The sequence below is a fragment of the Triturus cristatus genome, chromosome 7 (assembly GCF_964204655.1).
Source record: "Triturus cristatus chromosome 7, aTriCri1.1, whole genome shotgun sequence".
In the NCBI taxonomy this organism is placed as follows: Eukaryota; Metazoa; Chordata; class Amphibia; order Caudata; family Salamandridae; genus Triturus; species Triturus cristatus.
The window spans coordinates 934135235-934157895 of record NC_140590.1 but is presented as its reverse complement, the minus strand read 5'-3'; the positions used below and the strand labels follow the sequence as shown (position 1 = coordinate 934157895).

At 46.0% G+C, this 22661-nt stretch overlaps 1 protein-coding gene across 8 annotated transcripts in view; it reads left to right on the top strand.

The window, feature by feature from the left end:
- Positions 1 to 22661, top strand: part of LOC146810867 (RUN and FYVE domain-containing protein 1-like) — a 516661-nt gene that overhangs the window by 383368 nt on the left and 110632 nt on the right. For all 8 annotated transcript variants that reach the window (XM_085617892.1, XM_085617897.1, XM_085617895.1 and 5 more), the window contains one exon: positions 21304 to 21433. In XM_085617892.1, coding sequence (XP_085474018.1) covers positions 21304 to 21433 — 130 coding nt within the window. The remainder of the gene's footprint in view (positions 1 to 21303; positions 21434 to 22661) is intronic.

Sequence of the window (22661 nt, the reverse complement as noted above, 5' to 3'; positions counted from 1 at the left end):
TTGTTTACTTTGTTCTGATAAGTGAGTTAACATTTTGTATGCAGAGGTCCATGAGCTAAATAAATCTACAAAACCATTTGTCTCTGCAAGCCTTGGAATGTGTAAAATCACAGGGTTTGGGGCTGCAAAATGCCTTTTGTCTGTATACTAAACCCATTTTGGCACTTGGATAAACCATTCCTAACCACAAAATGGGTTTTGCGATCCATTCCAAATCACAGCCAGGAGAGGGCGTGAATGGAGAATCCCCTCTTAATTGCACGTTGGAATGGTATCAGTCAATGGTTATGTGCCCACAGTTGTAATTAAAAGCCATTGATCAGTTACCAGCACTTTATGAAGGTGCAACTGATTCAGACGACCTTTAGTTAGCACTGTTCCAGGGGGCCATTGCCTGCTCTTCCAGATGTATTCCGAAAAAAAGAATTTTTATTTTTTAAAGCCGCATGGGTTCTTTTAAGGAACATGGGCCGCCTTAAAAAAAAAAAATCTTGTTTGGGAATGCAAGCACATGGATGGTAGTCTTCTGTTCCTTTCAGGCCATCATCCCTTTGTAACCAATCATAGGAGTTCACAGGTAGCGGCCGGCCTAATTATTATTCATCAGGCTGGCCGTTTGCTGACCTGTTTTGCGATGTGCCCTGTTGTTGTGCAAAGTCAAAGACAGGTCACCTTTCTTTTCATACATCAGCTCCTAATTACTAAATTCTGAATAAAAGCAGACCTTTACCTTGCGCCTCCCCTCACTGCCTGTGCTAAATTGATACATTGGCATGCTGAACTATTTGAACAAATGGTATGTATCCAAGTTGGGACATAGGAATGTTAAAACAGTGCTGAAATGGGCCATTATCTTTGATGTTTGAGGTAGGTTGAGGCATTTTGGAGAAATGTGACTGATAGCGTTGATCGCATCCCGCTGCTAACACCTTGGACTGGTAGAAGGGGTAGATTGTTTGCTATTAGGATTGTTCATATAATAACAGAACACCATTGTCACAGATTTCTTTCCCTAGGATACTAGTAACATCTGTTACTAGGCTTTGCTGCACCTCGAAAGTACCCATCACAAATTAATGTGGCACAAGACCCAGTTGTTTCTTATGTAGTGTCTGTCCATTGTTAGATTTTGCAGACAATAAGATGCCCAAAGGCATTTAAGGTTTGAGGTGGTATACAGATGTCTTACTGTCATAGTTGCTTGCTTACATGTTCCCAGTGCTCTCTTTAAATGTGCACAGTGACTGATGCCAGTTTACATAGAACCACTTTGCGTTCCTCAAGTTATACACCAGCAGATCTGACTTGGCCGTTTCACACTGCTTTAACGAGAGGGAGGTAACTGGGATGAAGTTGTATTCCAATGCAACCGCATATGAGCACTGGCTATATACATTCTTCAATCTGTCTGGCATAAAGTTGAGAAACGAAGGTGGTACAGGCAAGCAAACTATGTGAGGATCAGACTAGGCTGATGGAATAGCTGATACTAAAAGGTGCTGGAAGCTCACTAAGTTGTTGAACATCTGTACAGTGCCGAATTAAGTATTCAATGTCACTTTCTATGGATGTCTGTTCATGTGTTTTTACAAAGATTTAAAAGAGAGGGATTGTTAGACATTTATTTTTCTACTGTTTTGTGCCTTTAACGTGTAAGCTAGCTTCCTCTGGTGTGGAAGTTGCTACAGGTTAACCTCTTAGGATTAGTTTCTGGGCGAATGGGTCGGAGCACCCATCATTCACAAGCTAATTGAAAGGTCACATGAGCAGCGGAACTATTTGAAGCTGCCGTAAACTGACAGCATTTAATATGCACCTATTGCTGCAGGACCTACTTGCTGTCACTTTTTACAGATGTCGTTTCATTATGGTGTACTTTCAAAAAAGCTAGAAAGGGAGGGTTTGTTATACTTCTAATTTGTGATGTTTAGTGCCTTTGTTTGTAATTTAGCTCCCAAGAATATTGGAATAGTTGCTGGTTGGACTCCTAATTGTATTTCAGACCACATGTCCAGAAAGCAACCATTCACAGATCACCATGAAGGGCTGCTTGCATAGCCATGTAGCAGACAACCAAAGCGTATGAATGTATAACATTTGAGGAAAGTACTGATACTCTAATGTGATATTTTTCTATAACCTCTTTATCAATATGATGTTTTGATTGCAAGTTAGTTTGTATAAGCTATTATTGAGTGTGGTGTGTGTTCCTTTTGCTGTTATTGGCGCCTGCTGGTCTAAAACTATCTGGGGCATATCTCCTCTGTGTGTGAAATAAAAGCATTGCTGGCCCCTACAGATATTAAGTAGGAGCAAAGCAAGAATCAGAAATAAGGTCACAAAATTAATTTGTTGAGAAAGATTGATGTGTCCAGACTTTTTCTGCGTGTCGAATCCTCTATGACCTTGGCTTGCTCCAGATTTATTTTATCTGGCTGTAGATAGACTGTTCTTTGAATTTCTGACCTCTAGGACTGACATGCCATTGTCCTGTGCGGTGGTGCTTTTTTAGGTCTCGCCTAGCTATTGCGTAGCAATCGCTATGCGAGACTCTAGTAAGGGGCTCCCAAAAGTGCTAACAAAAGTGGATTGCATGGTGAGCACGCGCACAATCACGTGCATCGTGCCACCATGCAATCCGTTTGGCATCGTACTTCAAAGGGTCCGCTCCCCCGCCTGGAATGTGCTCCCCCACCCCCGCCGAGCGCGCGCGCCACGCTCCGCCGGGGTTGTCTTGTTTTTCTTGTTAAACGAGCACCCTCCTTCATGTCCCTCGCTACCCCTTCCTCATGCCTCCATCACATCTCAGCTGCCTGCAGAAGAAACCCTTTCAGAAGTACGGGTTACCCTTAAACTGGCCTAGACTGTCGGGCATTGTGAGAAAGTCTGTCTGAAGCGTTTCACGGCGTACGTAAGAGGTGCTTAAATCACATTTTAACTTAACCGCGTGCCATTACTTAATTCACTAGCACCTCACTCTTGATACTTATAGTACTACGAACGTCAGATATGCGTCACTCTGGTGGCGCAACATAGTGTTTACGAAATGTTATGCAGGTTACCCTCTTCCGGGTTGCCACTGTTTAATAACTACTCCTTGGCTTGCTCAGCCGTTTGTAACTGTAATTTTCTTTACAGTGCCGCCTGTGTTTCCTAGTGTAACGCAGCGCTGTCACTCCGTTGATTTTCCCTTTTATCAGCTTGGCTCGCGCCAAGGACCTGTGCCGCCATCTTTGTCTGGCGCAGGATCTGTGTCGCACTTCCTCCTCCAGCCCTCCCCACTCCTAGTCATTTCATTTCATAAGGCTTTATTCGAACAATAAGTAAGTTCATAAAAGCACACAATACAACAGAAATTTGTTATAAATACAGAGGCAGAAAAATTCATCAAAATAAAAAACATTTAAAAAAGCATACTTTTCCTAGCATTAATGGATTTAAGAAGAAAAGTAGCCGTATAAAAACATACTACCGGATGATGTAAATTAAAAAGTAGACACATACAGTCACGTATAGTTCTGACTTCAAATTTTAAAAACAGGGGTTTCAGATAAGCTATCCGGAAGTGTTTATACAATTGACAAAGCAGAAGAAAGTGCACAGTGCTTTGGGAAGTGGAGTTATCACATGAACATGGACCAACAGGATGTAAATTCATAATCGGGAAGGCAACAAGGTTGTGGACAACTCCCATTCTAAATCTGGTCAACACAAACCGATGTGCCTTCCAAGTTATTTGAGACAGATAGGGTTGAAAGCCCACAACTTCATTTAAATCATGATAAAAAGTATAAGATGAAAGATTGGAGCTGTTCTGATGTCTCTTAATAGCAGCCTGTTGTAAAAAACACTGCTTGAGATCAGTTTTAGACAACATATCTGCCCCGTGATGATCCGCTAGGATGTCGATGTTAAAGACCACCCGAAAGCTATCAATAGCATACTTCAACCACGGAATCCTTGTAAAATGGTCCAAAGTAAGACAGTCAGAGATGATAGCTCTACACAAGGAAGTCTCTTCTTTAATCCAAATGGAGCGCCATAGGAGCAAAGGTCTAAGGGGGGTCAAATCGGAGAGATGGCAAATACCCAATTCGTTATGCACTAAGGTGTTCGAGACAGAGCTTGGCAGACACAAAAGTTCTTTCAAAAATACGTTCTCTTCAACCTGAAGAGAACCTGCCGGGGCATGGCCCCATATGCCTGCTCCGTACAATGCAATTGAGACACACCGTGACTGATAAATTTTCAGCATGTCGCTTATCCGCCTATCTCCTAATTTGATAGCCATAGTAAAAATACCAAAGGCACTCCTGGCCATTTTAGACCGTACATTCTTAAGTTCAATTGCCCAGGTGTTTTTATTTGAAAAAGTAACCCCCAAATATGAAAAATTATCAACAACCTGGACCTTTTGACCCTCTATGAAAAAAGAGGGTTGTTTCTTTCCAATCCTATGGCCGCATTCCATAACATAGGTTTTGGATTTGTTCAAAACTAGCTTTCTGCTTTTGATAAATTGCATGAAACCATCCAACAACAATTGAAGACCGTATGGTGTACGTGAAATTAAAACCGCGTCATCCGCGTAGAGTAACACGGGAACATATTCATTATTAATTTTGGGGGCATCCACTGCCAGAGATTTAAGGAAGGATTCAATTTCATTGATAAAAAGAATGAAAAGCAATGGGGCTAGCACACAACCCTGGCGAATTCCACGCCCAATCTTAAACATAGGTGTACATTCGCCTTGTGACCCAAAACGGACACAGGCTCTTAATTTAGAATATAGGTGTGCAAGAAAGAAGATAATACCCTCTGGGGCCCCCATTTCTAACAGCTTTTCCCAAAGAATGCCGTGGTCCACCAGATCAAAGGCACTGCTGAGATCCGCAAAGCAAAGGTAAATAGTGCCCGTCTTTGCCAGGGTATATTTACCAACCAGCAGTTCTAAATTTAAACATTGCTCTATCGTTCCGCGACCCTTCCTAAAGCCAAACTGGCTCTCGGCTAAGATGCCATTTTCTTCGACCCATTCCTCCAATCTCACCATGAGCACTCGGCTCATGACTTTAACAGAAGAGTCCAACAGGGAGATTGGTCGGTAATTCTTGGCTTCCCCGCGATTACCTTTCTTGAATATTGGGATTAAAATGGATTCTTCCCATGTCGGGGGCATCTTATTTCTGACAGCTGTGTTAAAAATATTAGTAAGCAGAGGCCCCCAAATTTCTGGGACCAATCTATACACATCAATTGGGACCCCGTCTGGGCCTTGTGCTTTCCCCCCCTGTTGGAAACAGCCCACCCCCACTCCGCAGGGTGGTGGTGGACTCCTCGAACACACTGTGGTAGCTTGGCTCGAGTGGTCAGGAAACAGGCGCAGTGCTAAGCATACAATATACCCATACAATAACCATGCGTGCATCCGTTCCAAAAACGACTCTACACCGTAAAAATTATGAAAATATTCTTTCTTTATCTTTTCTCTTAGTTGCTGATTGGAAAAATAAATAGGTCAATCACAATATACAAATTTCAATTAGTGCAGGTCAAATAAATATTGGCTGTTTGATGAAATAAATAGGGGTGATCATAAATAACAGGGCATAAATACAAGTGCAATATATACAGACAATTCAATACTTTGAGGCAATAAATACTGTACCAATAAATATTGTACACCATCAAGTCCTGTGGACCTATAAATATAGTGCAGCAATAAATAGGTAAAAACTCAATAAATACAGTATCCCCAATAAATAATTACAAGTATACAGCAACACTCATGTAATCAGATGACACTTCAATTCTTAAGGGCAGATTTGGCCCAGGCACAGCTTGTAGGGTTGTGGAAGGCTTGAGGGGGGCTACTCCCTGGCTGGGACAAGGCTGAGGCCTAAGCTGAGGTAGATCAAAGGGGGGAATACCAGTGCCCTGGCTTTCTCTCTCCACACAACCTCTCTAGGTTAGTCCCAGTTCACCCCTTGCACAGTCAGGTTGGTTTCAGCACCTCCCTAGCCCCTTAGAGCAGTCTCTCAGGTCTCCACAGGGCCTTAGGCGCCCTCTACTCCACTTACTGCCCTTTTTCTGATGTTCCGACGCCGCTGGAGTCGTGTCGACGCCGTGAGGCGGTTCCGGTTCGGTCTCGGCGGCCTCGGCACAATGTCAGTTCTTTGACGACGCCGGCAGGCGGTTCCGGTCCGATGTCGGTGGCCTCGGTTCGATCTCGACCTCCGATTCGACGGCGTCGGGCAGTCTCTTCACGATGTCGACTTCGGGCGGCTCCGGTCCGATGGCGCTCTCGGCTCCGATGACGTCGGCCGGCCTGGCCTCGATGTCGACTTCCGGCGACTCCGGGGTGCGATCCTCACCCCCGACCTCCGGTGCTCCTCCTCACAGGCTCCGGGCGACTCCGGAGTGCGATCCTCACTCCCGACCTCCGGTGCTCCTCTACCTCGGTCTCCGACGACTCCGGAGGGCGGACTTCACTCCTCCGATGACGCCGCTCGCTCGACCTCGGTTCACTTCCTCCTCGACCTCTGGTATTCCTCACGACCTCCGTCGGCGCCCTCTCACGACCTCAGGCGGCTCCGGGTACGACGTCTGCTACTTCAGTCAGCGCCGCTTCTCCACCTCGGGCTCCAGGTCTCAGGCTACTCGACGCCGGACTCCAGGGAAACCAGTTTCCAGGTCAGGATCTTGCTGCTTTCTTGGTTCTAAGGCCTGTTCCTGCTGTCCAGGTCCTTAGGATAAGTTTCTTCTGTCTTCTTCCCACACAGGGCTATAGGCTGGGATCCATCAGTAGGGACAAGTATCAAGGGTGGGTTTATGGACCCCACTCCAGGCACAAGTTTCCACCCCTGCTGCTTCACTCCTTCCTCCTTCACTGTTGTGCTCCTCTCTCTTCACCAGTCAGGTGCCAACTGCCAGCTCCAACTGCCAACTGCCTCTCTTATCCTCCCAACATTCTAAACCGCCTCCAACGGTCACAGGGTTCTGGAAGCTCCTGGAATGTTCTGGAAGGTGCTGGTAGGTTCCAGTGGATGCTGGTGATGTCACAGGTGGCCACCATTTTGTGCTCCAGGCCCTCAGACAGAAGTTTCAGGGGTAGATAAAATGGCTCCCTGAATCTGTAGCAACACGAAAAAGTCTGGTGGTTCCCAAAAAGGAAAAATTCAAACAGGGTTTGAGGCAAAAGTGGGACAAAATAAATAATGATGAGGAGGGACCACCCAAAGGGCTGACAGGTCTAACACCCCCTTACTGTCCCGTATACAGTCTAAAACCTCTTGAACCGTAAAATTTAATGGGATATGCGGCCATTGTTTCCCTGAAATTTGTGCTCCACCATCAGGCTGGAAAATTTTAGAAAAATGCGTAATCCAATCTGCCTGCATAACATAGGAGGTTAGTTCTGGGATTTTGTCATCTTTGAGAAATGGGGAGTTGACAGTTTTCCAGAATAGGGAACAATTATTCAATTCAGCTGCCATGGACAAATTTTCCCAGGCCTCTTGCCGAAGTTCCACTTTCCTATTTTTAAGGGTTTCGTTGTATCTGGCTCTTAGATCTATGACCAGTCCCTTATCTCTGGGTTTGACAGATAGAGCAGATTTCAGCTCCCTCAAGGCCGAGGTGCAAGCTGAATTAAACCAGCCCCGCAGTTGGTCCTCTTTATGTTTACGGGTACCTGTGAGTTTTAGGTTAATGGCCGCATTAATACTAATAAAATGTTCAATTGAGGAAGAAATACATAAATTGTCTTCGAGAATCGCGGTGATATGTACCAGGGAACTGGTTATGATGGAATCAGACGTAATGTCTGCCTTATCCCCCTTCCACCTGAGTCTTGTACCATTAGGGCGCTCTGCCTCTATACTATTAATAGTACGGCCGGGGATACTAACATCATCCTTTCCCCACAACTTAGCCTTTACTACCAGGCAGTTGTGGTCACTTAATTGAATATCTATTACCTTTGGGGCCGTGAGCAAAACCTCCAGGCCCGTGGAAATGCAGATAAAATCTATTACAGAGTTCATACCCCGGCCTGAAAAGGTGGGACAAGTATCCCCTTGTGCATTTTTCTCGTTATCCATGATGTACATATTATATGAGGCGAGGAAATTATTTAGGGCGTCTCCATAATAATTGTGTTTAAAATGGAGAATCCCATCCTCGTGAGTGTCCACTAATCCGCAAACATTAGCCTCAGAGAAAGGGCAGGTGGTAATATTAAAATCCCCTACCATGAGCAAATCAAAGACTTCATTGGAGTCCTTATACAACTCTTCTAGTGCTTTAGAAAGGTCTTTGACCGGCTGATCCCTGGAGTCATTAAAACAATTATTGTAAAAATTAATTAAAAGAATGTTCCTACCTCCTTTTATTTGCAGCCATAAAATCTGGGAATAAACCCCAACTTGTACATATTTAATAACTGATAAAGGGGCTTTAACTGAAATCAAAACAAGTAGACCTCCCTTGGCTCTACCTGAAACCGAGCCAATAGCAGGAAGCTGGTATGAGTTAAAACCACTATAACCTTTAAAATCAGTACACCAAGTTTCCTGTAAACAAATAATGTCAAAGAGATCCAAGAATTCCATCCACCCCAGACTATCAGTTTTTGATCGGATCCCAGCAATATTCCAACTTACAATGTAACACTCAGGTGAGGTGTGGGTACCTGTCCCCAAATTTATACCAAAGCTATCCTGTTGAGAAGGGGCAACATTTAAAATCTCGTCTTCTGACACAGGGTTACCCGGTATATTTCCCATTACGGCTGGGGGCAGACAGACTACAGGGATTTCCGGCACCAACCCTGATAAACAAATATTCGGGCCAATTGTCAACAAGCCTAGGTTCCCTGGAGGTTCTTCTGTAGGACCTGGGGCGGCTCCCTTCTCCTGTCAATCATTTTGGTCCAATCCACTCAGACATTGATAACGGTTAGCAGTAGCTACCTCGGTGTTTATCAGACTAAGGCCCTCGTCTCCCCTCATTATCCCTCCCCTCCGCTGCAATGGGAGGTGCTCAATATGTTGCCTATAGAAAAAGCCAAGGGGACGGAGTACGATACCCTGGTCAGTGCTGGGACGGGACGTGGCGCGAATCAGAGCTGTCGTTGCTAGGTGAGGGTTACTAAAATTTATGATAACACAATCACCAGGAATGTTTTTGGGGGACATTCCAATCCAATTTGTTCTGGTGGTAACCAGGATCTGATCCGCCATAGCCACAGGAAAACCGCATTCACGGTTGAGCCAAGCCACAGTTTTATTCTTAAGGGAATCATGGGATTCCACAGTACAATTAGGCCCGTCCTGTCTGATAGCTGGCACGTTGGTCAAAACTGCCACATAAGGTGCGCAGTCGGGTGGCAGATTAGGTTGGGGGAGGCGATTATCATTAAACCTCCCTCTTCTTAAAGACCTATTCGTTTTCCCCGTGTCATGAGTAATTATATTAGTCAGGGCACCGTTTGCTAGAGTAGCACTAGATGTATCCCCGGGGGCGCATTGTGTGGCATTACCAGCAAACCCCCGCCGATCATTACTTGGAGTAATCCCTTTAGTTGACTGAGTGGGAGAAATAGGACCCATGCATGTTTGACCGGTACTTTTTAAGGTTTTAGATTGTTGCACCTGTTGGCCCATTAAATCCCCGGTCTCCCCCACCACAACGATCGATGGGGAGCTGTTATGGGGTTTAAATCCCTGTTGCACCAGTTCACCCAATCTGTTCACTTCCCTGGATACAGCTTCGAGTTTATCTAAGAGCGGTATGATAATTTTGTCTAGCTTGCTATCAATCATACCGATTAACATGTCGAGCTGAGCTGGTGCTAGTATCATTTGGGTAGGGTTATCTCCATTGTCTAGACAGGTATGCTCAGGGGAGCCAGCATTAGTGACCGTGTTCTTTTCGCTTTTGGGGCCCCCCTTTTTGGGTTGAACATATCTGTTAACATGTAAACCTGATCTTAGCACTCTATGTGTTTTAGGGGGTACAGGGGTTGAAACTACAGTGACATTAGGAGACTTGCTAATATCAATCAATCAATCAATCAATCAAGAAATTTGTATTGCGCACTACTCACCCTTAAGGGTCTCAAGGCGCAAGAGGGAGGGGGTCTGCTACTGCTCGAACAGCCAGGTCTTGAGCTGTCTCCTGAAGGCGAGGTGGTCCGGGGTCAGTCGCTGGTGGACGGGCAGGGAGTTCCATGTCTTAGCCGCCAGGTAGGAGAAGGATCTTCCTCCGGCGGTGGTTCTCTGGATGCGAGGGACGACGGCGAGGGCGAGGTTCGCGGATCGTAGCTGGCGGGTGGGCGTGTAGAAGGTCAGGCGGTCGTTGAGGTATCTTGGGCCAAGGTCGTGGAGGGATTTGTGTGCGTGGGTGAGGAGTCTGAACGTGATCCTCTTGTTGACGGGGAGCCAGTGCAGGTCCCTCAGATGGCTCGAGATGTGGCTGCGTCGGGGGACGTCCAGGATGAGTCGGGCGGAGGCGTTCTGGATACGTTGAAGTCTTTTCTGAAGCTTGGCTGTTGTACCGGCGTAGAGGGTGTTTCCGTAGTCTAGTCTGCTGGTGACGAGGGCCTGGGTGACCGTCTTCCTGGTCTCGGTCGGGATCCAGTGGAAGATCTTACGGAGCATGCGAAGGTTGTGGAAGCAGGCTGAGGATACGGCGTTGACTTGTCTGGTCATAGATAGGGAGGAGTCCAGGATGACGCCCAAGTTGCGTGCGTGGTCCGTAGGCTTGGGTGCGGTGCCTAGGGCCGGGGGCCACCAGGAGTCGTCCCATGCGGAGGGCGATGGTCCCAGGATGAGGACTTCTGTCTTGTCCGTGTTCAATTTCAGGCGGCTGATGTCCATCCATTTGGCGACGTCTTTCATCCCTTCGTGTAGGCTGGTTTTGGCGGTGTCGGGGTCTCTGGTGAGGGAGAGAATCAGCTGGGTGTCATGTAATATCAGAATCCATGGGCAAATCAATATCAGGCAAGGAAACCGGAGTAGACTCTGTTACACAAACACCCACCCTCGATGGGGAAACTGTAGGTGCCGATGCTTGGCTGTCATCAAATGAATGGATCTCGGCCGAAACTAATTGGTTTGTAGTCTCAGGACCACAATTGCTGGTCAGACCTAGGGATAGTCTGCGTTCCTTGTTGATTTTGTCTACGACTTTGACTAAATAATTATCAAGTGTAGACACAGTTGGACGAGGAGTCCTAGTCGTTTTAAACATGCTGCCCAAAAATGAAAATCAAAATAATATAATAAAATTTCTAAAACAATAGCACCCGTTTAAAATAGCACTTACTATGAAATGATACCACCAATATAAAAGTTAGATACAAATTAAAAGTTGTTATATACCGTGGTGAAATGCCTTGGAATTGAATGCTTATTAGCTAATACTATATTCCTAAGACCTTTATGTGCAGGGAACCGAAGCCAACTACACACCACAGGAACACGTATATAACATATGAGGGCACGGACCTAAATAGCGTAACACAACACCTCAAAATCCACAACATACAGCGAGGTGTCGTTGAGCCGCAACAAAAATAAAGCACCCTGATTACTTCAGTGTATTTAGCGAAGTCCAGATGTTAACAACTAAGGGGGGTAGCCCAGCCCGGCCTCTTCCGGCCCCGGACGGCCACAGACGGTCCCGCCCTTGTCCCGGGCTTCTCCCGGCGCCGACCCGCGCGCGATCCCGCGACGCGGAGGGAGCCTCTGAATAAGTAGCGCCTCCGGGCGCGTAGTCCGGCGGAAGTGGGCGGGGCAAAGGGGAATGCTGTGACTTGTGGTTCGACCCTGCTACAGCCTCAGGTGGCGCGAGGCGGCAGGGGAACCAGGCGTCCACACGGCGTCCACACGATGCTGAAGTTAAAGGCAAGTGCCCCAGGAGCCAGGTAAAAGCTGCGCAGAGACCGCGCTTGCTGGCCTCAAAGCGTTGACCCCACCGCTCCACCGAGGGAGCCTCTGAATAAGTAGCGCCTCCGGGCGCGTAGTCTGGCGGAAGTGGGCGGGGCAAAGGGGAATGCTGGGGCTTGTGGTTCGACCCTGCTACAGCCTCAGGTGGCGCGAGGCGGCAGGGGAACCAGGCGTCCACACGGCGTCCACACGATGCTGAAGTTAAAGGCAAGTGCCCCAGGAGCCAGGTAAAAGCTGCGCAGAGACCGCGCTTGCTGGCCTCAAAGCGTTGACCCCACCGCTCCACCGAGGGAGCCTCTGAATAAGTAGCGCCTCCGGGCGCGTAGTCCGGCGGAAGTGGGCGGGGCAAAGGGGAATGCTGGGGCTTGTGGTTCGACCCTGCTGCAGCCTCAGGTGGCGCGAGGCGGCAGGGGAACCAAGCGTCCACACGGCATCCACACGATGCTGAAGTTAAAGGCAAGTGCCCCAGGAGCCAGGTAAAAGCTGCGCAGAGACCGCGCTTGCTGGCCTCAAAGCGTTGACCCCACCGCTCCACCGAGGGAGCCTCTGAATAAGTAGCGCCTCCGGGCGCGTAGTCCGGCGGAAGTGGGCGGGGCAAAGGGGAATGCTGGGGCTTGTGGTTCGACCCTGCTGCAGCCTCAGGTGGCGCGAGGCGGCAGGGGAACCAGGCGTCCACACGGCGTCCACACGATGCTGAAGTTAAAGGCAAGTGCCCCAGGAGCCAGGTAAAAGCTGCGCAGAGACCGCGCTTGCTGGCCTCAAAGCGTTGACCCCACCGCTCCACCGAGGGAGCCTCTGAATAAGTAGCGCCCCCGGGCGCGTAGTCCGGCGGAAGTGGGCGGGGCAAAGGGGAATGCTGGGGCTTGTGGTTCGACCCTGCTGCAGCCTCAGGTGGCGCGAGGCGGCAGGGGAACCAGGCGTCCACACGGCGTCCACACGATGCTGAAGTTAAAGGCAAGTGCCCCAGGAGCCAGGTAAAAGCTGCGCAGAGACCGCGCTTGCTGGCCTCAAAGCGTTGACCCCACTCCTAGTCTGAATCCGCCACCTCCAGCCCTTCAGACCCGGGCTCATCAGCACAAGTGGCTGTGTCGTGACTCCCGCAAGTGCCTGTAATGGCCTCTAATTTAATTTGTCAGTGCTCCAAAGAACAAGTGGTGATTTGTCTAAACTTGGGTGGTTCGTTCTTTCGAATTACATGAAGTGCTTTGAGGCGAGCTCTCTCCTCATAGCGTGTAGCGCACACCAGATAAAGAAAGGCCTCTGTTATGCTGGAAAATGAGGTGCCGTGTAGGTATCAGTTTTGAGTCACTCCAGTAGAATTGCATGTTTGGTGTTTAACGTCATTCAGAGGTAAAGTGTTGCTAGACTGATTGTTCATGTATTAATGAAAGGCAATAGTGTGCAACTGCTCTTGACAAAGCTTGGGTAAAAATATATGTAATATCGTGGTTATCCTGAATGTTTGTGCAAAATACGTTCTGTATGATGACTTGTAAATAGCACTATTTTGATATATTTCATATACATGAGAAAGTCAAGTGTGTGCCTCATTCTGACTAGTCCAGTGTTTTGAGTAGCAATACAACCCAGAAAATGCAGTTTTTGGGAGGAGGGGGGCTTGGTTTTCCCTCATGTGATGATGCCTGACACCGTTGTGATAAAGAACAAGGTGGTAATACAGACATGGCAATGGTAAAACTGCGCTTCCCTCATACTGTGGCTGGAGTCTGGCTGTCCAGAAGGATCCTGTGGATGAAATAGGAGAAGCCCTCCTTAGCATCCCCAAGTCAAAAGAGGTACTGCTAAAGGCCCCTTCGTGCTGACCATTGGTCCTGCCCACTTCCAGATGTCCACTCTCTGCTAAATGGTTAGCACTTAACACCCACAGGCCTTTCCTGGGCCCAAAGGATAGCCATTGTCTTCTGAGCCAGGTTTGTTAACTCTTTTAGCCAAGGGTGTGTATTTCAGCTCTAGAGGTGTGACTCATGCCTGAACTGGTTTTAAGGCCTGTCTGGCTTAGCATAAAGTACATTATTACAAAGCTACCTTTCTAAGTTATCAAAAGTCTAATTTCATCATTGGATACGATCTTGACAACTAAGCAGGAAATGCCGTTGAAGCATTTGTCTAGCCCTTTCCTAAATAGAGGTGGAAGTAAAGATATTAATCATAACTAAACTTCTTAAGGAAAGGTCAAGGCATGCCTACACACTGAAATAGCTTATGGCTTTTATTGCACTGTCCGGGCACTCTAACTCCAATGTATAATGTGCCCCATTTTTATATATTAGTACCCTGCCCTGTGCGATTACAAGGCACACTTTAGGGTGACTTAAGAATATACAAAAATACGCTTTTCCTACATGGCAAATAATCTTTTCTCTGCCATGCATTCACTGCAATGCATTTAAACTGCAGCTCAGCCAAAGCACAGTAGTGCTTCTAGCAGACCTATATATTTTTCATATCTTTGAGTGGAGCACACATATGACATTTTACTTTCCTTGTGTTATATGCACTTTATTTATTCCCTACTATAATTAAAAACTAAATACCAAATAGTGAGTTCCAAATATACGGGACCTGGTTTCCAGGGGAAGCACAGGCACTTAAAACTGTTTAGCAGTAGGTAAGTGCATGGAGTCTTAAAGCACACAACACTATGGTGCAGAAAAATGCGAAAAATCGAGGGCAGCCAAGTTAAAAAGGAAGATTTGCTAACATTACTGTAGATGTACTCCGTGTAACTGTCTTAAAAACATGAGGTAATTATTGGATACACAGGCAGACCCTCTGATGTCCTTGTCTACTGCCTGTGAACAAATTAGTATTGGCAAAGTGACTGGTTCTGGATTAAGTATTACTTCTTGGCTAAAACATTAAAAAGGAGTGCACAGAGAAATAAAGAAGAAAAAAACATTCCTCTCCATATATGCAAGGCCCCTATGAGGAAAATAATATCATGTATGATTATTTAGTGTACTTTTGAGATATAAAGTAGTTTGTCATATATTGAAAAGCAGATTCTCAGGTGAGACTGAATAATACACAAAACAGCCAATAGCATAAGGTTAAAGAGTAGTTTTCTCCTCTGGGTGGAGCCCTCCCTATGCATATTTTGAAGCATTAGTAAGAATAGTTTTACGGCATTCACTATTTCGTAGATTCACATGCTTGAAATCTTCCCCATCGCCCGACTAGGAAGTATTCGAGCATGTGAATCTATGAAATGTTACCTATATTGAACTATATTACAGGTAAGGTATTGTTTTTGCATTGTAGTCATCTGTACTCTAAAGTCGCATCTAAAAAGGGTGCAGAAGCAGACGGTAATGAAAGTGAATGTAATAAAGGGGATGTAAAGATGATTTGTCAGCAATTTTTATGTATCCCTTTCATTGTCAGTGCCTATATGTTAAAGATTTCATTCTGGTGTGGGTAAACATGCCATGTTGCACACATTGACCTATACCATACCTAGAAAAATTTACGTATTGGAGATGGTATATTCAATTTCCACTTGTATAATTATGTTAACGGTAGTAAGAGCTCATTTGGGAGCTTGGACACTCTTCAGGCAGACCTAAAAGATGAGGAACAATCCTTAATTTGAAGAAAGTGCTGCCAGGAGTTCTCAAATGTAATGTTTCAGCCCCTTGAGCGCATACGCCATAATGTAGTAAGGTTTATTTGTAATTTCGTCAAGGGCAGATCATGACCCTAGGGGATCCTGAATGCTCTACAAAAAGTATCAGGATAAAAACGTAATATTGGACAAATTACACACTTGGAAAGCACAAAAACATACAAAACAAGCTATAAAGCAGCCTCCGTCCTTTATATTGCATCTATACCTTGTAACCATGGGCGCAAGCGATGAATTGTTTTTTTCGTTTACAGTTCGCTTCCGATACATCTCAGACATCTCTCCGTTTCTCATAGTATGTGAATGAGCCCATGTCGAGTGGCCCTCCTCTCGCCACCCTCTCCCTTCCCTCCTGTTGATTTGTGAGTCCCACTTCCCATTTCCATGAACACATGCATAACAAAGCGACACATTGGGGACAGGATGCTGTAGACAAACAAAGCCTGTTTGCTTTGCTCTTTTTTAGGTCTCGCCTGGCTATCGCGTAAGCGATCGTTCAACGAGACTTATGTAGGGGCTTCAGAAAATGTTCCCAAAGGCTTCCCAGGCGGATCGGGTGGCGGTTAAGCGCACAACCACGCGCATTCCATTTGCCACCAGCTACTTCCTGCGCGTGCGCCGCCTCACGCATTCAGAGAGATTTAGTAAGGGGCACAAGACCTTAGGAATGCGGTTTATGGCAAGTGCATGTGAGGCATTCAAGCGCGAAGCTGGCATCTGGCATCGGACTTGAAAGCATTAGACTGCTTTCGCCAGCGCGTGCTCGGCCTCACTTCCTGCATCCCCTCTTACAACAATTAACTTTCGTTATAACTCACACCCCATATGCTCATTCCCTCCCACCCTTCCTTTGATGTCCGCTTTTCTTGTTGTTTACAAACCACGCCACACACTGCTGCACGCCACACACTGCTGCACGCCGCACACTGCTGCACGCCGCACACTACCGCACGCCACACACTGCTGCGCACACTGCTGCATTACACACTGCTGCACACCGCACACTGCTACACGAAACACTGCTGCACGCCACACACTGCTGCACGCCTCACACTGCTGCACGCCACACACTGCTGCACGCCACACACTGCTGCACGCCACACACTGCTGCACGCCGCACACTGCTGCATGCCGCACACTGCTGCACGCCGCACACTGCTGCACGCCACACACTGCTGCATGCCGCTGCATGCCACACACTGCTGCACGCCGCACACTGCTACACAAAACACTGCTGCACGCCACACACTTCTGCACGCCGCACACTGCTGCACGCCACACACTGCTGGACGCCACACAATGCTACACAAAACACTGCTGCACGGCACACACTGCTGCACGCCGCACACTGCTGCACACTTCTGCATTACTCACTGCTGCACGCAGCACACTTCTGCACACTGCACACTGCTGCACGCCGCACACTGCTGCACACTGCTGCACGCCACACAGTGCTGCATGCCACACACTGCTACACGAAACACTGATGCACGCCACACACTGCTGCATGCCGCACACTGCTGCACGCCTCACACTGCTGCACGCCTCACACTGCTGCACGCCTCACACTGCTGCACGCCGCACACTGCTGCACGCCGCACACTGCTTCTATGCTACTGACATTGTAAATGACAATGCTTTTTATTTGTTTTAAAACCAAAACATAAATAAAAGGCATTGTAATTTTACAATGCCAATAGCTCAAACTCTTATAAATGCGAGACCTATTGCATTGCAAATGCTTGTTCTTCATACTGACAGTGTTCTAGCATATCCGAGCATGTTTGTGTCTGTGGCGAAAAGACTTCGAAATATCTGGGCTCACAACTGTAATTTACAGGTCTACTGTGTCAGCAATGCGGATTTTTGGCATCTTGCATCTTGCTTACCTGCACAGAGCACTTCTCCCCATCACTGCTGCACACTTCTGGACTGGTATAATTTTGTTATTTTTAGCGGTCTGTTTACTATTTTCGTTAGCATTTTTAGGTCTCTCCTAGGCAGCGCTTGCGCTATCTCTTCGAGACATACTGTATTCAGTATAAAGGCATTAAGCAACACCCATCTTTCTAATTGTCTCCTTTTACTGTCCTTTGTAAATGGATGCTTTTTATTGGTTAACATAGTCACTAGTCCCTCCTTTTTTTTCTTTGGTAACCTCCCATGAGGACTGTCCCTCTTACATGTGTTGTTACTCATAATGTTATTTATTACTGTCTGAGCACTCTTTTTTTCATTTAGGCTTTTTTAGGCTCAAGAAGTCGCTCGCGCCCACACTTGCTCCCTTCCTCGTTATTCTCCATTCAGTTATTAACAGCTGCTCTTTATAGTTGCTATTGCTCGCTCCCCATCCTTGTTAAATATAGTGGAAGCGCTGTTTTTGTATTTTTCAATTTAAAGACAGTTGTTTTTTTATGAGTGCCCCCTGCCGCACTTTCACTTAAGCGATGGCGGCCACACTGTTTTCTTTATGCTCGGCTCGCTGTATTCACATTGGAAAACATACAAGTCACTTGTATGTTTTCCAATGTGAATACGACGAGCCGCACATAAAAGAAGGCGCACAGCAGCCATTGTTCAAGTGAAAGCGCAGCATGACGCACTTCCAAAAACAAAGACTTTGTAACACTCCGAAAGCGAGCGCAATCGTTTGGGAGCAAGTGTTTTTGATGCTGTATCGATTGAGGATTTGCTCACGGCCAGCAGAGATTGGCTTATCAAACGCACCGTTGGCTCACACAGCGTGTAGCCATTTTGTAGTAAACAGATTTGGACACTACCGGTGGATAAACAAACACAGGGATATATAACATGAGTATTTATTGCCACAATGCTAGTTTCTCGCATTCCTAGATGAGATCGAGCAGCATCAGCTTTGCCACAGGAGTATAATTTGCAGGCCTGAGTTGCTCGTACCCGCGGGGCACATCCGCTCTTCCCATGGAACAGGCAGGAAGCAGCTAACTCTGCCTCCGTATTCTGTCATCACTAATTGATGCCTGACTAAGGAACTTCCACCAAGCTCACAAGGCTGTTGGCTCCCAAAGCACATTCGCCAACCTGAATCATGAAAGTGAAAGCAGGGAGAGCAATAAAACAAAAATTTGAGGCAATGTTCTAACTTTCTTTTGTTGCGAAGATTGCTCTTAGGATACTCTGCATAAACATTGTTCTTGGTATGACACAGAAGCATCCCAATTCTCTTAATGCAGCAGTTGTGAAGCATTCTCGTCAATTACCTATACAACCATAATTTTATTTTCACTTGTTTTGCTTCACTCAGTGATCTCATTTTGAAAGCGAATCCATATTTTAATGCTAATTGTTGTCTGCATCTTTTTAAAGGTGCGTTGGTTCTTGGCAGATGTAATATGACCTTTTAAAAGCTTTTCAGCCATGGATTACCTGTCCTCTTCTTAGCAAGCAGGGGCACTCTGTGTGAGGATACTGAGGCGAAAGGTCCGGCGTCTCAGAATTGAAAGATCTTAATTAGAGAAAGCAATTTATTATGTTGAAACGGTTGATAATTCTTACAGTCAGTGTAGTTCTCAACCCAAGGACAGGGGCAATCACAGAGGGGGAAGCGGAAGGTGATTTATTATTAGTAAATTACACAACTGCAGCTGTGGGACCACAGGAAAGTGATGGTAAAAGAGTATGTCATTGCACATAGACGTCATTTAGCGATGGCAGATATGGCAGCTCCTATCTTTGTTTACCTTTGGTATCCTGGCCCTGCTGTTGCTTCTCGTAATCACATGTTCCATTAAGACAATGACAGGAACAACAATCAGTCAATAGGTCTGACTTTAAGGTGCTAATGTATGCAACATACAGGCATTCAAAAATACAAACCAAAGCTGCTTTACTGTACAGTTGCTGTAAAAGCCTATAATCTGGTATAGAATGCACTTTTTTTCTAAAGGATTACTCCACTGCAAACAAAAAAAAAAGAAGTAAAAAACATTGTCATTTACAATGCCAGTAGTATTAACATTTTTGAATATTTTTCCTATTTTGTGCCAGGTCCGCAGATTTTGTGGCCACACAAATATTTGTATTTCAAAGTAAAGCAGGACACCCAGTTGATCTGGAACAGCTCATGAAAGGAAAACAAAATATGAACTGGAGGAGATGGGGGGGATGGGTGAGAGTGGTGAGGTTGATCCATCCTTTTCACTATGAACCTTGTGTACTAAGAGCATATGAAATAGCCCTGAAGGTGGGATTATTGACCAAAGAGTGAAATCTCATTAATTTGAATTAAAGTGGATTCAGCTTTTCGTGGGGGTTAGGGGAGTGCCACGCCGGGTTCCTGAGGACGTTAGTGTGTTTTTTTGAATGACAGTCAGCATTGATATTTATCTAGTGCCACAGGAGGTAGCTGCATAGACCTCTACCGGAGCAGAAGTTGTTCTGGCAATGATTTGTGTGTGGTAGATTTAGTGTGTCCACTTGATTATCAGAGCAGAGCAGCGCTCGGATGAAACCCAGAAACAGGCTCGCTCACGTGCAGAAGTGACTCGACCATGTGCTGTTCTTTGCGATCCTGCACACCCGTCAAAAGAAAAAAGACCAGATGGCTGGCACTGGTTTGTAATGCATAATAATTGTGCATTCCAAAGGAGTGTCAGCCATCTTAAATGCTGATCTTGAGTGCAGAGGATGTGGCGTAAGGGCTAGAGTGGCCGTCCTTGCCACTTGTGCTAGAATGTTTTGAGTATCAGCAGGAGGCTCTGTATCCTCTGTTTTGGGGTAAATATATGTGTGTGTAATGGAACTGGTGCTTGTGTAAAGCACTCAGATACCTTGGGGTGGTGCTCACGCTACGTACATTTTTTTTTTTTTACAGTACATAAATTACAAATATGTGAACATGAGAAAGCTTTGCTGGGGGGATGAGAGGGCGCAGTGGCTCTGTTGTGTGGACGCCTTGGGATGCAATTGAAAAATGAAAATCCCGTCAGCTAAGCACGTGTAGATCAAAATGCTCAAAAAAAGAACGTTTAGAAATGACAGGCCGAGACAAACAAAAAAAAAATTGTTTGGTGAAAGTAACAGAAATAGACAGAAGGGAACGACTACATGTTATAGGGCCAGTCGCCATGGGAGGTAACTAAACACCAAAAGGAGGATCAAATAAATCCAATGCACCACTGAAAACCAAGGATTTACGAATGGCACACAAAAGAAAGAATGAAGAACGATGGGCGAGCTCGAAGACTACAGACTAGATACAGCATGTCTCAAAAGAGAACAGTGCATGCGCTGCCTAGGCGAGACCTAAAAAAGCATCAGATCCTTTCATTATGGAGAGTCATATTGATCCTGCAGTTGTGAATGTACCCCTTAACTGCCAGCAGCAATAGCAATGGAAGATAAACAGGTTAGGAATAGACATAGAAAAAAGACAGACGCTGCACACAATACGTGGAGCAGAACCAAGAACCGAAGAAAGACTTGTTAGGAGGCTTAGCTGAACCAGCAGTATTGGAACTCGTCATGCTTCTCTTTAAGCTGCCCTACAGATGCTGCCTGACATATGGATACACCCTTATAATCACCTCTCCAAAAGGTCCTGTCCAACATTGAGGAATAATCAATATGAGTCACACAGCATCAACGTTTTAAGTAGCTTTATCTCTAATACTACTAAAATAAAAAGTAATACTACCCGTTGTCCTTTTTTTGTTTATCTAACAGCTCAAGCCTGGATAAACTGTTGAAATGTGAACAAGAACAACGTCAGAATCTACAGCATGAGTTACAACAAGAAAAGGAAGCTACCAGCGTCCTTAGAACTGAGCTGCAACAAGTGTCGGGGTTAAAAAAGGTAAATGTGTCGATCAGGTGTTAATACGTTTTCTATGTGTAGAAAGTATTTTGTATACAAAAACACATATCTTCAGAAATATCTTTGCAGTAAACAAAATACAAACAGATATAAACATTTTTAAAGAAAATGTTAAAGTTGTAAAAGATCATCTTAACCTTCTTGTTAAATATTTTTGGTAGGATGCATTACAAGAAGCAAAATTGGCAGCAGGTTGTGTTAACCGCTAGTTCTGGCCTCCCCTGCAATGTCCCATAGAATCCTGACTGTATTTGAGTACAAAATACTCAGTGCCTGCACGAGCTTATGGTGAAAGATATAAAAAGCTAGAAACCAACTAGGTTGATGTGGGATTGAGATTATGTTAGGCAGCAGAGATGAAGAGCCAGCCTTGTGAGTGGAGTGGTAAGACTGGGCTACTTTAGAGAGACGGCTAGTCAGCAGAGAAGATCGTCAGCTGACCAAGGAAGCCTTCTCCTTGGCAGCCTTGATCTGGCCCTGCCCGCAATGAATTGATTGCCTCCTTTTGCCTCCAGATCCCCTGGAGCAAGGTGAGATAGCCTGGTGGCTGGAGAAGTGGAACAAAATGGCTGAGGCTTGCATTGCTAGGATGTCAGTGCAGATGTTGCAGCATTGTGATGGTGACTGTAGACCCAACCAAGGACTAGTGTACAGTGGTTGCAAGGGAATTTTTACTGGTGGAGCCAGGGCTTGTGACCAAGGAGGTGCTATAACACTCATGAGAGACACCAGTGGATAACACCCCTGAGAGACTTCTATGGATTGGAGGTGGATGAAGATTGTAAGGCTTGTCTAGTGCATGGGCCTGGATAGTGCAGGTCAAGGTTACCTAGTGAATAGCTGGAGCTGAGGGAATGTTGAAGTTGGTGCAGCAGGAGGAGCCATGGCCTGCTGTGGCATGGAATGGCTTGTGGAACTGTAATGACGCTGGTACTTTATAGTAGGAGGCACTACAAACAAAGATTTGCAATGAAGAAGGCTGCACCTATCATTTGTTTAAGTAGGTGGGCGTCACTATACCAGACAAATAAACGTCAACGCCGCGAAATTGACACTACTGAAACATTACGTTGGGCTTGGGATAATCTCCGACGCAGAGCAAACACACCTATATTATATGCCCCCATCGATTCCTTTGGCCAATAATCCACAAAGGTTGGGCATTATTAGATTCTCTGACTTATATAGAGAAGAGGGCTTTCTTGGA